This window comes from Microcaecilia unicolor, chromosome 7 (assembly GCF_901765095.1).
Source record: "Microcaecilia unicolor chromosome 7, aMicUni1.1, whole genome shotgun sequence".
In the NCBI taxonomy this organism is placed as follows: domain Eukaryota; kingdom Metazoa; phylum Chordata; class Amphibia; order Gymnophiona; family Siphonopidae; genus Microcaecilia; species Microcaecilia unicolor.
This window is the reverse complement of record NC_044037.1, coordinates 242747266-242765028: the sequence shown is the minus strand read 5'-3', so window position 1 is coordinate 242765028 and position 17763 is coordinate 242747266. Positions and strand designations below refer to the sequence as shown.

The 17763-nt window shown below is 46.9% G+C and overlaps 1 protein-coding gene across 1 annotated transcript in view; it reads right to left on the bottom strand.

Moving 5' to 3' along the window:
• LOC115475119 (lymphocyte antigen 75-like) overlaps positions 1–17763 on the bottom strand; it is a gene marked incomplete at its 5' end in the record, with an annotated part of 231824 nt that overhangs the window by 74669 nt on the left and 139392 nt on the right. Inside the window, 1 exon segment of the mRNA XM_030210860.1 lies at positions 9059–9276. Within this exon segment, the coding sequence (XP_030066720.1) occupies positions 9059–9276 (218 nt within the window).

Sequence of the window (17763 nt, the reverse complement as noted above, 5' to 3'; positions counted from 1 at the left end):
CTGGAAACAAACACAGAGAACTAGCAGAGCTATGCACAGGCTACAAGCCACACGGTGCCTAAGCTGGCTAGTCTATCACTGGAAACAAACACAGAGAACTAGCAGAGCTATGCACAGGCTACAAGCCACACGGTGCCTAAGCTAGCTAGTCTATCACTGGAAACAAACACAGAGAACTAGCAGAGCTATGCACAGGCTACAAGCCACACGGTGCCTAAGCTGGCTAGTCTATCACTGGAAACAAACACAGAGAACTAGCAGAGCTATGCACAGGCTACAAGCCACACGGTGCCTAAGCTGGCTAGTCTATCACTGGAAACAAACACAGAGAACTAGCAGAGCTATGCACAGGCTACAAGCCACACGGTGCCTAAGCTGGCTAGTCTATCACTGGGAACAAACACAGAGAACTAGCAGAGCTATGCACAGGCTACAAGCCACACGGTGCCTAAGCTGGCTAGTCACACCTGGGAATCAAACATAGAGAACTAGTAGAGCTAGGCACAGGCAACAAGCCAGACGGTGCCTAAGCTAACTAGTCAAACCTTGGAAACAAACATAGAGAACTAGTAGAGCTATGCACAGGCAACAAGCCAGACGGTGCCTAAGCTAACTAGTCAAACCTTGGAAACAAACATAGAGAACTAGCAGAGCTATGCACAGGCAACAAGCCAGACGGTGCCTAAGCTAACTAGTCAAACCTTGGAAACAAACATAGAGAACTAGCAGAGCTATGCACAGGCTTACAAGCCACACGGTGCCTAAGCTAGCTAGTATACACAAACATAGAAACTCACTCAGAGCAAACACTGAAACTGTGTACAGAGCACTCTATACAGCAGGACCTTTAGATGAGATCAGATGAGATGTGATGAGATACAAAGGCCAGGATTGTAGTCTTCGGGTGACTAATAAAGCCCTCAACCCCAGAGCTACAGCTGCAGCAATCACCTTGCAACCAAACAGAGGCTTGACACTCAGAGCAGGCATCCCATAGAAAGTAACAGCGGGAGCCATCTTGGATACTGGCAGGGACGAAGAGGCGGCAGCCATCTTGGAAGAGGCATAGCCCACACAGGTGAGGTTCAGTAGGGCAATCAGCACACAGAGCCAGAGAGAACCTAGGACAGACACAGACACAGAGACAAGCAGAAGCCAGCACAGACACTGACTCCCAGAACCAGGGTAAGTCTGAGGGTGGTCACGGCCACAGACGGGACAGTATCCCCTCCTCAAGACCCCCTTCTCGGCCTCCCGGAGGCGGTCAGGTATCCAGGGGTAACTATGGTGAAACTTCCTGATAGGTCTTAAAAGCCAGACATAGATCACTGGGCTGAAAATCACAATAAAGTTCAAAACTGGTAGACAAAAGTAGAACTTGCGAGCAGGAAGCTCTTTCGAGTCACCCCGGGGCAACCTCAGGAACATGGAAGCATCAAGAGGAACACAATTCAAAAGTAACCCTCTCGTGAGGGAACCCACAATGTCTTGAACCTCTTGGCAAATCCATGAAATGACAGGAACAGGACTGGAGTCACTACCCCAGCTGACATCAGAAGCTGGGCTGAGGCTCAGCGTGGCCCTCCCATCTTGACAGGAGCTAGAAGTCTGAACAGAAATGGATCTGGACCTAGCACCTGGGTTGGCCTCAACCCCTTGACTGGAACTGGATTCAGGAGCCTGACTGGAACGGGAACTCAACAGAAAGTCGGCCTCCTGACGGACACTGGAACTTAGGACGACCTCAACATCTTGGTCGGACCTGGAACTAGACACGGACTCAGCCTCCTGGCTGGAACTAGAACTCGGAACAGGCTTAGCATCTTGGTTAGAACTGGAACTTGGAAGAGATTCAGCTGCAGGGCTGGACGCACCCCTCTGGCCGGACTGGGACGTCTCTCTAACCTTAGCTTCAGGCGGCCTCTGCCGAGCAGGGTTCAAGAGGAGACGGCCCTGGTATCCCCAGAGCATGCTAGCAGGCTGAAATGCAGAAAATGGTTTTCTCCGGGCCCCAAGCCGTTGAACACCCCTTCTCTCAGCTATTGCTTCGGAGGTCTTCTCCCAGGCTGAATCAACACAAGGTCTATCACAGTCCTCTGGGAACGTCATCTCTTCCTCAATAGCAGACTCAATATCGTGGCTGACCTCTGCACTCGGTGCAGATTCAGCATCTTGACTGGACTTGCAACTCGATCCAGACTCAGCATCTTGACTGGACTTGCAACTCGGTCCAGACTCAACATCTTGACTCGATGCAAACTCAGCATCTTGACTGGACTTGCAACTCGGTCCAGACTCAGCATCTTGACTGGACTTGCAACTCGAGACGCCCTCTGCCTCCTGGCAGGGACGGAACTTTAACTGAGGCTTGGCCGAACACACCCTTTGGACAGGAATCGGCGGCTCGATCTGAAGCGCCCCTCGAACTGGGCTTCGGAGCTTGATTGGAGGTACCCTCCAGACTAGAAGCGGAGGTGCCATCTGCACCACCCTGTAGACTGGCACCGGAGACTTGGTTAGAAGCCCCCCTTGAACTGGACTCAGTGGCTTGACTGGACGGGTCACTTGAACAAGAACCGGAGACTTGACCCGAAGCGCCACTTGCACAGGAATCTGAGGCTCCATCGAAGGCTTCCCTCGGCCTGGACTCGGAGACTTCAAAGGGCGCGCCATTTGAAGGAGGACTGGAGGCTCGACCCGCAGTGCCACTTGCACAGGAATCTGAGGCTCCATCGAAAGCTTCCCTCGGACTGGACTCAGTGGCTTGACTGGACGGGTCACTTGAACAAGAACCGGAGACTTGACCCGAAGCGCCACTTGCATAGGAATCTGGGGCTCCATTGAAGGCCTTCCTCGGACTGGTCTCGGAGACTTAAGCTTCCTCGTTACTTGGACTGGAATTGGAGGTTCAGTATGAAGCATCCCCTGGACTGGACTCAGGCGCTTAGGAGGCAGCGCTACTTGAACTGGAGTCAGGGGCTTGATGGGAAGTACCCCTCGTACCGGCTTAGGAGCCTGGCTGGACTTAACATCCCGAACAGGAACTGAACTGCGAGGGACACCCCGATTCTTCGGTACCCCCCGCTGGGGAGCCTCAAACGTGGGGCGTCCACAGCGTATGCGTTCAGCCTCCGCTTCTAGAGTATCCCACAGGGCTGGCTCCGCAAGAAGTTTTTGACGATATCTACAAACCTCAATCGAAGGATCAATATCCGAAACAGGGCTATGGCGGACCCCACGCCCCTGGAGACGCTTTCTCTCAGCCGCTGCTTCAAACGTCTCTCTCAGGGTTGGATCAGCCAAAAGTCCCTTCCGGTAGTCGCGGAGGGTCACACATCCGCTCACCCAAGAAATTGGGTTGAGAGACCGATCAAAAAAAGAAACTGAGCAGTCCTGGAAATCCTCTCGGTACTTCCACAGCCTTAACTCGGGACCATAAGAAGAAACTAAGTAGTCCTTGGGATCAAAAGAAAAATAATCAGACTTTCCCCTCGGATTGTCCATAGGGCACGGACTTATGGGCATGAAGCCCACCTGGACTGATGATCTCGCCGAACTCATGGCCTTTGTATTCTGTCGCGCCTCTCGCGCTGGGCGCGCTCTCGAGGACCTTGGCATACCTTCAGGCTTCTTCCCCGGGAGCGCGGGGTTGTGAGTCCTTTAGGCAAAATCACCTTCCAGGTAGAGAGGAGATAAGACTGGACCGGTACTCCGGACTGGAGTGCTACACCGGAACAATCGGAACTGGAACGCACCGGACGGGTGCGCACTGGAGCGGGGCCCACTGGACTGGACACACTGGAATGGCCCCGCTGGACTGAAACATACGGAAGTGGAACCCGCTGGACTGGAACACACTGAAGCGGAACCCACGGAACTGGAACACCCTGGAACTAGGCTTCACCTACACTTGACTGCCCACCCCCTCGGGTTGAGCCCTCAGGTTCTGGCAGCCGGTAGGACTTATAGGAACAGCAGGAATGAAGGTCCAGGGGTGCCCCCTGGCACCTAGGCGAAGGTAGGCAGACAAGCAGGGTCTGTCGGGTTCTGGCAGTCGGCAGGATTCAACACTGTCTCTGGAGGTGGCTAGCAAGACGGCTAGCCTAACACTAGGAACAAACACAGACTTGGGATAATGGCCAGCAAGGGCGGCTAGTCTAACACTAGGAACAAACACAGGCTTGGGATAGGGACTAGCAGGGGCGGCTAGTCTAACGCTAGGAACAAACACAATCTTGGAATAGTGACTAGCAAGGGCGGCCAGTCTAACCCTAGGAACAACCACAGTGAACTAGCAGAGCTATGCACAGGCTACAAGCCACACGGTGCCTAAGCTGGCTAGTCTATCACTGGAAACAAACACAGAGAACTAGCAGAGCTATGCACAGGCTACAAGCCACACGGTGCCTAAGCTGGCTAGTCTATCACTGGAAACAAACACAGAGAACTAGCAGAGCTATGCACAGGCTACAAGCCACACGGTGCCTAAGCTGGCTAGTCTATCACTGGAAACAAACACAGAGAACTAGCAGAGCTATGCACAGGCTACAAGCCACACGGTGCCTAAGCTGGCTAGTCTATCACTGGAAACAAACACAGAGAACTAGCAGAGCTATGCACAGGCTACAAGCCACACGGTGCCTAAGCTGGCTAGTCTATCACTGGGAACAAACACAGAGAACTAGCAGAGCTATGCACAGGCTACAAGCCACACGGTGCCTAAGCTGGCTAGTCACACCTGGGAATCAAACATAGAGAACTAGTAGAGCTAGGCACAGGCAACAAGCCAGACGGTGCCTAAGCTAACTAGTCAAACCTTGGAAACAAACATAGAGAACTAGTAGAGCTATGCACAGGCAACAAGCCAGACGGTGCCTAAGCTAACTAGTCAAACCTTGGAAACAAACATAGAGAACTAGTAGAGCTATGCACAGGCAACAAGCCAGACGGTGCCTAAGCTAACTAGTCAAACCTTGGAATCAAACATAGAGAACTAGAAGAGCTAGGCACAGGCAACAAGCCAGACGGTGCCTAAGCTAACTAGTCAAACCTTGGAAACAAACATAGAGAACTAGTAGAGCTATGCACAGGCAACAAGCCAGACGGTGCCTAAGCTAACTAGTCAAACCTTGGAAACAAACATAGAGAACTAGTAGAGCTATGCACAGGCAACAAGCCAGACGGTGCCTAAGCTAACTAGTCAAACCTTGGAAACAAACATAGAGAACTAGCAGAGCTATGCACAGGCTTACAAGCCACACGGTGCCTAAGCTAGCTAGTATACACAAACATAGAAACTCACTCAGAGCAAACACTGAAACTGTGTACAGAGCACTCTATACAGCAGGACCTTTAGATGAGATCAGATGAGATGTGATGAGATACAAAGGCCAGGATTGTAGTCTTCGGGTGACTAATAAAGCCCTCAACCCCAGAGCTACAGCTGCAGCAATCACCTTGCAACCAAACAGAGGCTTGACACTCAGAGCAGGCATCCCATAGAAAGTAACAGCGGGAGCCATCTTGGATACTGGCAGGGACGAAGAGGCGGCAGCCATCTTGGAAGAGGCATAGCCCACACAGGTGAGGTTCAGTAGGGCAATCAGCACACAGAGCCAGAGAGAACCTAGGACAGACACAGACACAGAGACAAGCAGAAGCCAGCACAGACACTGACTCCCAGAACCAGGGTAAGTCTGAGGGTGGTCACGGCCACAGACGGGACAATGCCTGCCGGAGGTGATGCTTTAAATACTACTAGTAATCAGCAAGCGAGCTTCAGCTGACAGGGGTGGAGACTTCGGGGGAGCTCCCTCAAGGAACCCTTCGGAGTGGTTCAAGGCCGGTCTTCGGGCGGAGCCTTGGTCCCAACCACCCAATCAGGGTCCTCCAGGGCGGGATCTTGATTCCCGCGTTCACTAGGCGCCATCTTCCCTGCCGGAGCGAGCCCAACTTCCATAGCCGGCGATGGAGAACCGGAAGTCACAGCTGGCCGGTCTTCGGCCGCAGTCTCAGCGGCGGCCGGCCCCCGCTTTTGGCCGGTATCTCCCCGAGACTGGAATGGCCGGCCATCAGGGCGAGGAGCAGGTGCATCGCCCGGCGGCGGGGTCAAGGCCGGCCATGGCCGCGGGCCGGCCTCTAGGTAGGCACAGACGGAGTTGGCGAGGGATGCGACAAGTCCTAGTATTTTTGGAAAGCGTAAACAGACGCTTCACATCTACTCGTTCCACTCTACTCATTATTTTTAGACCTCTATCATATCTCCCCTCAGCCGCCTTTTCTCCAAGCTGAAGAGCCCTAGCCGCTTTAGCCTTTCCTCATAGGGAAGTTGTCCCATCCCCTTTATCATTTTCGTCGCCCTTCTCTGCACCTTTTCTAATTCCACAATATCTTTTTTGAGATACGGCGACCAGAATTGAACACAATATTTGAGGTGCGGTCGCACCATGGCGCAATACAAAGGCATTGCAACATCCTCATTTTTCTTTTCCATTCCTTTCCTAATAATACCTAACATTCTATTTGCTTTCTTAGCCGCAGCAGCACATTGAACAGAAGGTTTCAACGTATCATCGACGATGACACCTAGATCCCTTTCTCGGTCTGTGACTCATAACGTGGAACCTTGCATGACGTGGCTATAATTCGGGTTCCTCTTTCCCACATGCATCACTTTGCACTTACTCACATTAAACGTCATCTGCCATTTAGACGCCCAGTCTCCCAGTCTCGTAAGGTCCTCTTGTAATTTTTCACAATCCACCCGTGATTTAACGACTTTGAATAACTTTGTGTCATCAGCAAATTTAATTATCTCACTAGTTACTCCCATCTCTAGGTCATTTATAAATACGTTAAAAAGCAGCGATCCCAGCACAGACCCCTGGGGAATCCCACTAACTACCCTTTCTCCACTGAGAATACTGACCCATTTAACCCTACTCTCTGTTTTCTATCTTTTAACCAGTTTTTAATCCACACTAGAACACTACTTCCTATCCCATGACTCTCCAATTTCCTCTGAGTCTTTCATGAGGTACTTTGTCAAACGCCTTCTCAAAACCCAGATACAAAATATCAACTGGCTCACCTTTATCCACGTTTGTTCACCCCTTCAAAGAAATGTAGTAGATTGGTGAGGCAAGATTTCCCTTCACTAAATCCATGCTGACTTTGTCTCATGAATCCATGCTTTTGAATATGCTCTGTAATTTTGTTCTTTATAATGGTCTCTACCATTTTGCCCGGCACCGACGTCAGACTCACCAGTCTATAATTTCCCGGATCTCCTCTGGAACCTTTTTTTTTTTTTTTAAAGTCAGAACAGGATATCATAACAGAAGTATACTGTCCTGACCTGAGGAAGGAGGTTTTGGCCTATAAAAGCTCATTGAAAAATGTATTTAGTCCAATAAAATGTTACGTTTTCCATTTTTTATTTATTTGTATTTGTTAATTCGTAATGTAATGATTTGAATATGTCAGTTTTTGAAATTTACATCTACTATCTTTACATTTTGTACAGTACAGGGGGATATGCATCACTATTTCTCTTTCCCTGGTGTTGCACTGTATAAAGAATCTGGCTTCTTGGAATTCAGTTTATTTTTAGTTCATGGTTACTTACTGGGTGACGATCTGTGTGTGAGTGAAAGACATGGTTTTCTGTTAGCACTGACTGCAGGGTCAATCTGTACTAATCTGGCTTATTTAGTTTTCTAGTAAGTGCACTGACGTTCTAGCACCCATTGTAGTGTTTGTAGTGCTGTCTTTTCCTAGGTAGGTCCTTGTGTGACTTGTGGAAGTTACTGCTATTAAGGTATGCTGGACTTGCACTGTAGGTCCTGAGTGACATATGTCGTGTTTTATATTACTTCACACTATGCCTGGTATTGAACTTTGGATTTACACAACACATTTCTTAGCAATAGCTCAAGGCAAGTTACATTCAAGTACAGTAGGTATTTTCCTGCCCCTGGAGTGCTTACAATTTAAGTTTTGTATTTAAGCAATGGAGGGTTAGGTGACTTGTCCAAGATCTGAAGGAGTATCACTGGGATTTGAACCCTGGCTTCCCTGGTTCTTAGCCGGCTGCTCTACCCATTAGGTACAGTTATTACTGGCAACCATAAAATTTACCTTTCAGTGTTTTTGGTAGGCTGCCAAATGCAGTTGAGTTACCAAACATTAGGTACAGCTAATACATATAATATGTATTGTCAGAATTTCTGTTACAATACTGCTTCCTGTTCACATGGCCAACAGGAAGTTGCTATACTGGGAAGCTAGGGCTGACAGAGCCAAGTGTTAAAGTATCAGCACAGAATACTGTAAACACTATTCTGTTCAATAAGTTGTATTATTTTGCTGTGCATTATTTGGGAGGGAAGCAATCCTTCTTCCCCCTCCTAAAATAGTTGGCACCAGCATCAGCAGTGCAGTCCTGATGCTTGAAGAACGCTGACACAAAGTAGACACATTGGTAGTACCCAAATGAACCAGAAAAGGCCTACAGCTTCGGAGGTAGGAGGAGTCAAACAGGGGAGAATGTCAGATGGGATAGGGGAGCGTATGTACCTGACTTATGCTGGGAGGTTGGGAAAATACTGGTGAGAAGCCACGGAGGTCAGGGATGGAGAGCTCACCAAGGTGAGGAGACTAAGAAGAGAGTGCAGAGACAGTGCAAGCATGCAAGTGAAGGGGGGCAGGAGGAGAGAGAGAGAGACAGCTCTTGTGACTGTGTATTGCTTGCAGTGTTGTATACACAGTGAGGTTAAACTTGACCACAGGTACCAAAACTGCCTGGCTACGGCTATTACCTGGATGATTAATTTCCCAGTCATTTATTATAATTTTTGCCCTTCTGCCTATGTAACCAAACTTGCAGTTAAGTAAGCATTTCAGAATGGAAGTAGCTGGGCTTTTTTTTTTTTTTTTAATGGTAACACAGCATTGTTTGCAGATATTATATAATCACATAATAACTAAAACATCTTGTGATATGAGGAGAGCAGAGAAGAGTGGAAACATTTCAAGGCTACACTGTTCTATAACTTACATCATGACTGGATAGTCCAAGCCACAGTGCAAATCCATCTCGTTTCACAGTATCTTCCAGAAAGATCTGCTCTGGTTCATTGTGCATGCTGGCTAGGTGCCCTCTCTTTTGTTTACATTCTCGCACTGCTTCATGCCAAGTCACTTTGTTTGTGATGATACTGTAAGTATTGTTTCCAAACTGTTTATCCAGTGGTTTGCTGTAGTCTTCTTTAGGATCTAAGTTCAAAATTATCCATTAATGCATCAGAAATAATCAAATACATCTAATTGTTTATTAAACATTTGCTATATCAGAGCGGTTTACAAGATAACAAGAAAAATGAAAGAACTCTAAATCGGAAAGACAGGAAAGTAAAATCCACACATACATCAACCTTACAGTGACTCTACAAAAAGGAGCAAAGGAGATGGGAGTAGGGTTAGGAGTTTCCAGGGAAAAATTAAAGGGGGTCTTTTACTAAAGGTTAGCTCGAGTTATCTGCAGCAGGTCCCATTTTATTCCTACGGGGCCCTGATGCAGATAACTCGAGCTGATCTTTAGTAAAAGACCCCCTAAGTGAGGAACTATGCAAGGATTGGAGAGGAGGAGTCAGGGGAAGGGAAAAAGAACTACTGTGTCAATACACCATTCCCTCATGCTTTTTTAATATCAGATTGAAGGGAGTGCTAAACTGAAAAGATAGGTCTTAAAGGTTGTACGAAATAATGAATAAGATCTCAAACATACATTGGGAAAGCAATTTCAAAGGCCCTGCACCTGGTAGATAATGATGCATTGTTCCATAACATGCACAAATTAACTGCATTTTTGCATAGGCTATTCTGGAGTGAGAGCAAGGGGAAGCAACTACGCACACAAATTCTGCATGTTCAACACTGACTGATTTTTCAGAATATCCATAGGAAATAAAATGGAGGTTCAAGTCTCTGTGAATAATTTTTCCTTCTGCACTTTTTGAAAGAAGCCAAGTGCACACTTTTTCTTTTAGAACTGATGCAAAGTCCATGGGGAAAAGTACCCATAAGCTCTGAATAAATGCAAGTAAAATAGGAGGCAATATTTTTTCACTCAATGAATAGTTAAGCTTTGCAAGTAATTACCAGTGGATGTGGTAACAGCAGTTGGTGTATCTGGGTTTAAAAAAAGTTTGTACAAGGTCCTGGAGGAAAAGTCTATAGTCAGCAGAGATAGACATGGAGGAAGCCTTTGATAAAAGAAGCAGCAAACTAGATAGTCACACACACAACAACCAACAGTGGCTGCACTTACTGCAGTAGGACTTTTTTTTTTTCACTACATACACACCTTTTCCCTTGGATTCTATATAAAGCACCTTAATGTCTACACAGAAATCAAAACATATTCAATAACAATGCGCATAACTTAACTGGTTAATTAGCTAATCAGTGCTGTTAACTGTATATTAACAAGCAATTATCAGCACTCTGGCATTGAGGTTTACAAGCAGAACTCGCTAAAGTGTATTCTATAACATGGTGCACTTAGGGTTACCATATTTTGTCCCCCAAAAAAGGAGGGCACATGCCCCGCCCCTTTCATGCCCTCGCTCCGCCCTGTCACATTTCCCCTCCCCCATCACACACACACCCTTACCTTACTACTGCCCTGGTGGTTGTTTTAGTGTACCCTCTCTAGATCTCCGGGGGACCTGTGCCCACGGAGGTGAAGAGTGGGTTTCAGAAGGCTCAATTTAAGTCTGTTATCTAGGACCTCAGCTTTCTGATTCCTAGTGTCTAAGTATATCTTTGGGCATCTATTCTCCCACATAATGCACTAATGAGCAGGAGTTTCCTTGCTTATATGTATACTACGGGGAATAATTTGTGTAGGTGTGTTCACAGAAATAGGTATGCAGTCAAGAAATTTAGGCACAGACTAGGAGGATAAGTGTTAGAAATGATCTTTATTCTCACCACTTGGAACTTCAATCAATCTGGCACACTCATCAGTCAAGATCTCAGGTTAACCGACCGTAGTTCTGCCCTCTGGGTAGAGTTGGGGAAAATTCCAAACTCCGCCTAGATTTGCAGATCTTAAATACTCTCTTCTGCCCATTAAACTCAATGGGCACACAATTTTTTTCCCATATGTGAATCATACTTTCTGACAGTTAGCTTAACCGCATATCGGGTCCTCATTCCTCCCTCCTTTCACCTATTTCTTCATAACTGTAACTTTCTGAGTTGTAAACAAGTTTCCTAACATACAGAGACTAGTATTCATATCTCATGAACAGGACGCCATCTTTCCAAAATCAGACTCCATTTTATGAACCTAACTTCTTACTATTTTAGCCATTAATTCCTCCATCTTGGCCCTTACACTGTATTTGAATGTCACACCAGATCCTGATAAGGCTTGCCAACCGGTCCTGCTTCCGCAGGCACTCAGCTACAAGGCCATCATCAGATTTTCAGGCCTAGTCAGTGTTTTACAGCAGCTTAGGCTATAGAGCTCGGCCCACCACTATTCCAGTGGAGGGGTCTCAAGTTGTAACACATATTAACATGGTCTAGTGACCTCTTTGGGGCAGGAAACAGCCCCCCTCTTTCCTGCCCAGAGCGCTGCCCTGCATGCATCCTTCCTGTCGCTTGCTGGTCTTGGCGCTGATTCAAAATGGCCACCGAGTTGAAGCCTCACAAGGTCACTTCAACTCTCGGTGGCCATTTTGAATCGGCGCCGAGACCAGCAACAGGAAGGATACATACAGGGCAGCACTCCAGGCAGGAAAGAGGGGGGCTCTTTTCTGCCCCGAAGGCAGAAGAGGTCACTAGACCACCAGGGCAGTAGTAAGGGGAGGGGAGGCTAGCAATCTGCCCGTTTGTCCGGATTTCTGGACAAACAGGCAGGCTGGCTGGCGGGCCGTCCTATAGGACAGCCTGCCTGTTTATCCAGAAATCTGGACAAACGGGCAGATTGGCAAAACCCACCCGGTTGTCCGGACATGCAAAATTTTCTCTCTGTTAAGACCACTTATCAAACGTCAGTTACTCTATCCCTATATGTCCACCTTCGCTTACTCCTGTGCTGTTTATTATTGGATGTTTTAATGTATGTTGCATTGACATTGGAACTTGAAGTAACATACTATGCTACAGTATACTCTGTAAACTGTGTACTGCTTATGTAGAGGTTATTCTTGCTGTACACTCCCCTTGGGTGAATCTTTTCAAAAAGGTGGTAAATAAATCCTAATAAAAGTTTAAAGTACCTTCAATAAACTAAGCATTAAAGCATCTACTGCTCAATAACCATTAAAAAAAAAACCTAAACCATCTCATTACAACATGAAATAGACCATGGGAATGTATCCACAATGTGGAGGGCAAATCTATCAGAATGCTGCACAGCAATTCTCAGCATTAAAATGTTGACTTTTTTTCCCACTGGGACTGTGATTGACATCTTGCTGTTGAGTGGGGGTCAAACAAATGCTTCAAACTTTAAAGCTTTTAGTGCCTCAATTCATTTTTAAGATGCCAAAAACATCTGCCCTTGGTTCAAAATCTTGCTGCAGGGAGAAAGGTACTTTCTTACCCATCTTCTGAACAAGCTGTGGATAAGAAATGCCCTTATATGGTGATTCATTCCTGGCCAGCGTAGCAGATGAATAAGATGGAATTTCTGTAGAATCCATTTTCAGCATCAGGGAGGATGAGTATCAAAGGGAGTAGGCTAATGGTGAACGCAGCGGGCTGGGAACTGGAAAGCCCTGGTTCAAATCCTACAGCAGCTACTTGTGGCCTTAGGTAAGTGGAGTATCTATTCAAGGTGCATATGTTGCATATGCACCCCCTGTCAGACAGTTTATCTGCATTCTACCTTCTGCCCTCCGGATAAACTGTCTGACATCTCTCACTTCCTAACAAAGCTCTGCAATTCCCTGCCCACCCCCACCCCGCGTACCTTCAAATCACCCAGTCTTCACCCAGACAGCGGCACTCTGAACTGTCCCACCCCTTCTGATGCGACTTCCTGTTTTGTGAAGGGTGGGACGATTCAGAATTAGAGAAAGTCCTGCCTGCACCTCAGTATTCACACAGCAAAGCAAAAGGAAAGAGATACTATACATCTGTGCACCAGTCGGTTCATTAAGCCACCTACAATCAGAGAGACCTTGCTGGTTCCTCCCGTGGTTTACTGCTTGGGTACTTCCCAACAGTCATTCTGGGTCAGTCCAGAGGGACTGAAGGAAAGCAAATTAGCAGGTAGGACCTAATTTCTTATTCCTTAGCATCCCTCCGAACCGGCCCAGAACGATTGTTGGGAAGTACTAGAGCAGTAAACCATGGGAGGGACCAAACAAGAACCACGTCAGATCCATCTAACCAAAGACCGAGACCCGGAGCACCTGGACATCTGCCCAACCATACCAAACGATATCCAGGACACCGAAGCCTAGAATACGACTCGTCAGAGTTGCCATAGAAATTTCCACTTATTCAGAGGCCTGAACCCTTCCAGAACTAGAAGGAAGAAACTGTGCAACGAGACAGAAGGAAAAGACCTGTGAAATCACCGAACAATGGATGCGTGAGATAACTCTAGCACTAACACTCTCCCCATATCACGCAGAGGCAGCTACTACGTAGTTTGCCCTGCCAACCCCTTCGAAGAATGAAGTGCCTGCAAAATCCCAGACAGATCCTAGACGAATAAGGACTATAGAATGGAAATATGAAAAACGACCAGACTTTCTGAAGAAAGAAATTGGTGAACCCAACATTCTCAAGGGCCCAAGCCACAGAAAGAAAGAGAGCCCTGAGGGGGAGATAGAGAGCGAGCCCATTTAGGCCCCCTAACTCATCTATGAAATGGCCGAGAAAACAAGAGGGGAGAGAAAGGAGTGCAAAGGAAGAAGAAGAAGCAGAGCGATAATCACAAAGAGTAAAGAAAGTCACTCGGGAGATGAAAGAGGCAAACACTGTTGCAAAAACCACACAGCCTCAAAAAGATTCACAATCACTCAAGGAGCAACCTAAAAGAAGCCAGTGTTGCCACCTGACTGAAAGAGAAATCAAGGTTATTCCCCCAGGCCAAAACACTAAGTATATGTGGCACCGCAGAATGGCAGCGGACCAGCCCATGGGTATAGGAGTGATCTCCGAGACATCCCAAACTAAGACAGAAGCGAAAGAAGTACAGCATTGACAGGAGCAAGAATCTGAGCCAAGCCAACAGGAGAAAATCGCCAGTGTCTGAACAATGGGCCCATCAGTGACAAGGCAGAAGGCATCAAAAAGCTGTACAGGACTCAGTCGTTGGACCTGGAAAGAACTGTGGATTCACAGAACTAACAAAACTATTGATTTGAAGAACTACCAAATACGGCCTAAGAGACCAAACCGAAAACACGAGGAAATCCAGGAACTGTGCCTTTCCATCTCCCAAGAAAACCCCAAAGGAATCTGTCTGTCCAAGGAAGACTCACAGCCCGTCAAGACAGCAGATCCTGCTGCTCAAACAGATGAGAATAGACAGGGGCCTCCCTGACCGACCACCGCCGTGTTCCCGAAGAGGAGGCGCAACGCATATTGTCACAGACGAATCACTCCAATCCTGGAACCACAACCGCCATCCCAGCTGAGCAAAGGCAAGAGACTGGCAGCAGAGAGAAAATGGGTCCAGAAGTTCCTGCTGGCAACTGAGAAGCCGAGCAGCCAAGATAGGAAGCATAACAGAGTAAGGAAGACTGTGTGAGGGCTAGGTGGAACTTCCTCAGTCTCAACAATCCCTAAATAGCGATACAGCTGTTGGAGGGAAAGCAGCTGAGTTCCCAGGAGCAAAGCAACCCCTTGACTCCTAATTCCTGGGAAAGAACAGATACAGGAAGCCAACTGACCTTCATAGACTAAGAAAAGCAGCAGACTACTCTGCGAATCCAACACAAGGAAATCTGTAGAAATGCCGAACACCTTATGCTTGGGAGTTCCCAATTCATTAGGAAGCCACCAGGAAACTTGTAGGATTCAGAAAAAAAAAAGATCAAAAATAGCCACCAAGAACATGGCTGACTGAGGGAATGAGAGATGGAACAGTTTGTCCTGGTGCACCATTCATAACATAGTAGATGACGGCAGAAAAAGACCTGCATGGTCCTTCTAGTCTGCCCAACAATTTAAACGCATATGTGCTACTTTATGTGTATACCTGACCTTGATTTGTTTGCCATTTTCAGGGCACAGACCGTAGAAGTCTGCCCAGAACAAGGCCCACCTCCCAACCACCAGCTCCACCTCCCCCCACCGGCTCTGCCACCCGATCTCGGCTAAGCTTCTGAGGATCCATTACTTCCAAACAGGATTCCTTTATGTTTATCCCATGCATTTTTGAATTCCGTTATCGTTTTCATCTCCACCACCTCCCGCGGGAGGGCATTCCAAGTATCCACTACTCTTCTCCGTGAAAAAAATACTTCCTGACATTTTTCTTGAGTCTGCCCCCCTTCAATCTCATTTCATGCCCTCTCGTTTTACCGCCTTCCCATCTCCGGAAAAAGTTCGCCCTGTAGGATCTCACCTAGACAGGGTTAAACAGAGCAGAGAAGGATGTAAGAGAAATGCGGAAGATAGCAACGCCTGGCGAGGCTAAGCCTCGTGGGGACGCAATAACCATCAGAGGAGACTGGGGGGACTCCCGGTAGCATGCTGAAAAATGCACTGTCAAGCCTTTGTATAATTTAGACTTACAGGATATCAGAAAGCAAGAACAACAAGAAGGCAGCAAGTTTCAAATGTGAAAGAAATGAGGCCACTAAGGAGAAATGAGATCACAAAGGAGAAAAGTGATAAACAAGCAAGAGAAAGTGAATCAAAATCCAAAAGGGCAATATGTGCAAGCTGTGATAGCTAGCAATCCCCTGCCAACGCCTGTGGAAAGGCTGCTGATACACCAAGTATGGAGAAACAAAAGTGGAAACCATGAGTCAACAAAAAAACGCTTTGGCTCGAAATGAAAGTTATAAATCCCCTGCCAACGGCTGAAGAAAGACCACTGATACACCAGGTATGGAGAGAAACAAAACTGTAAGCCATCTCACTAAGATGACGAGGACAGAAACTGTCAATGCAAAATAAGAGCAAATAACAAGCATTACATATAGTCCTCGATGTATCCAGAACTAGAAACTGTAAAAAAAGAAAGAAAGATAAGACGTATGGTTCCCCAAGGCTAAGAGAAGATCTAACTGAGAATAGACCCGCAGAAACCAAAAATACGAGAAACTGACATGCTGCCACAATCTCCTGTGGACATATGTTGTGACTTTTCTAAAGTGTAAAGGTCTTTTTTTTTTTTTTACAGATGTGACAGAATAGGAGAATCACCCCTAAACTGTCCACTGGGCTACGGGTAACCTAACAACGCAACAGATAGTGCTTTGCTACCTATCTTAGGAATGAGAGGAGATGAGCACCTTATGTAGCAGATCAGATAAATAAGTATCTTCCAACAGTGTACACAATAATATACAAAAACGTGGGAGCTGAATCCACAAAGTCAGGTTCAGAAACAGCTGCTCTAACCATTAGACCACAACTCTCTAGTTGTACCAAACCATTCAGACAGCCCTCTGGAAAAAAAAACCCTGTGTGAGCAAGGCTGGAAGCATGTGCTGAACCACCAGGCAGTACCAATGCAGTTACTGGCCCTAAACCTGAAAGTCATGAACAAACTGCAGACCAGATGGGTGAAAGGTAACACAGCCCCAGAAATATCAGGGCTGACACACGGCTAGGTCTCTTAGAAGACCAGAGAGAACACAGCACAGCAGATAAAAAGGTAAAACAGACTGTAAAAACAGACCCTCAATAAATAAATAGGAGCGTAAATTCCAGGTGTTATACAAAAGGAAAACAAACATGAACCACGTACAGAAGCAAGCAGATTTTGACCTGGCAAGTAAGCTTTACTAGTTAAAAAAACAATAGGTTATGTCCTTGCAGTTTCCCAATTCTAGAAAAAAAAATAGATTTTGTCCTTGCACCATTCAGACTGTAGAGAAAATACAGAATGTTTCCTCAACCCATTCAGATTCTAAAGAAAATATTATATTTTGTCCTTGTATCATCCAGAATCTAGAGAAATTAAATATTTTGTGCTGCATCACACAGATTCTGGTCGTCAGAAAGGAATCATTACCAGAGATAGTTTTATTTACACTTTACACTAAAGCGAATGCTACATACCTGTAGAAGGTATTCTCCGAGGACAGCAGGCTGATTGTTCTCACTGATGGGTTGACGTCCTCGGCAGCCCCCTCCATCGGAAAGTTTACTAGCAAAGGCCTTTGCTAGTCGTCGCGCGCCCATGCGCACCGCGCATGCGCGGCCGTCTTCCCGCCCGAAACCGGCTCGAGCCGGCCAGTCCAGTATGTAGCAAAACAATACACTTCAAGGGAAGACTCAACTCCAAAGGGGAGGCAATCAGCCTGCTGTCCTCGGAGAATACCTTCTACAGGTATGTAGCATTCGCTTTCTCCGAGGACAAGCAGGCTGCTTGTTCTCACTGATGGGGTATCCCTAGCCCCCAGGCTCACTCAAAACAACAACCATGGTCAATTGGGCCTCGCAACGGCGAGGACATAACTGAGATTGACCTAAAAAATTTACCAACTAACTGAGAGTGCAGCCTGGAACAGAACAAACAGGGCCCTCGGGGGGTGGAGTTGGATCCTAAAGCCC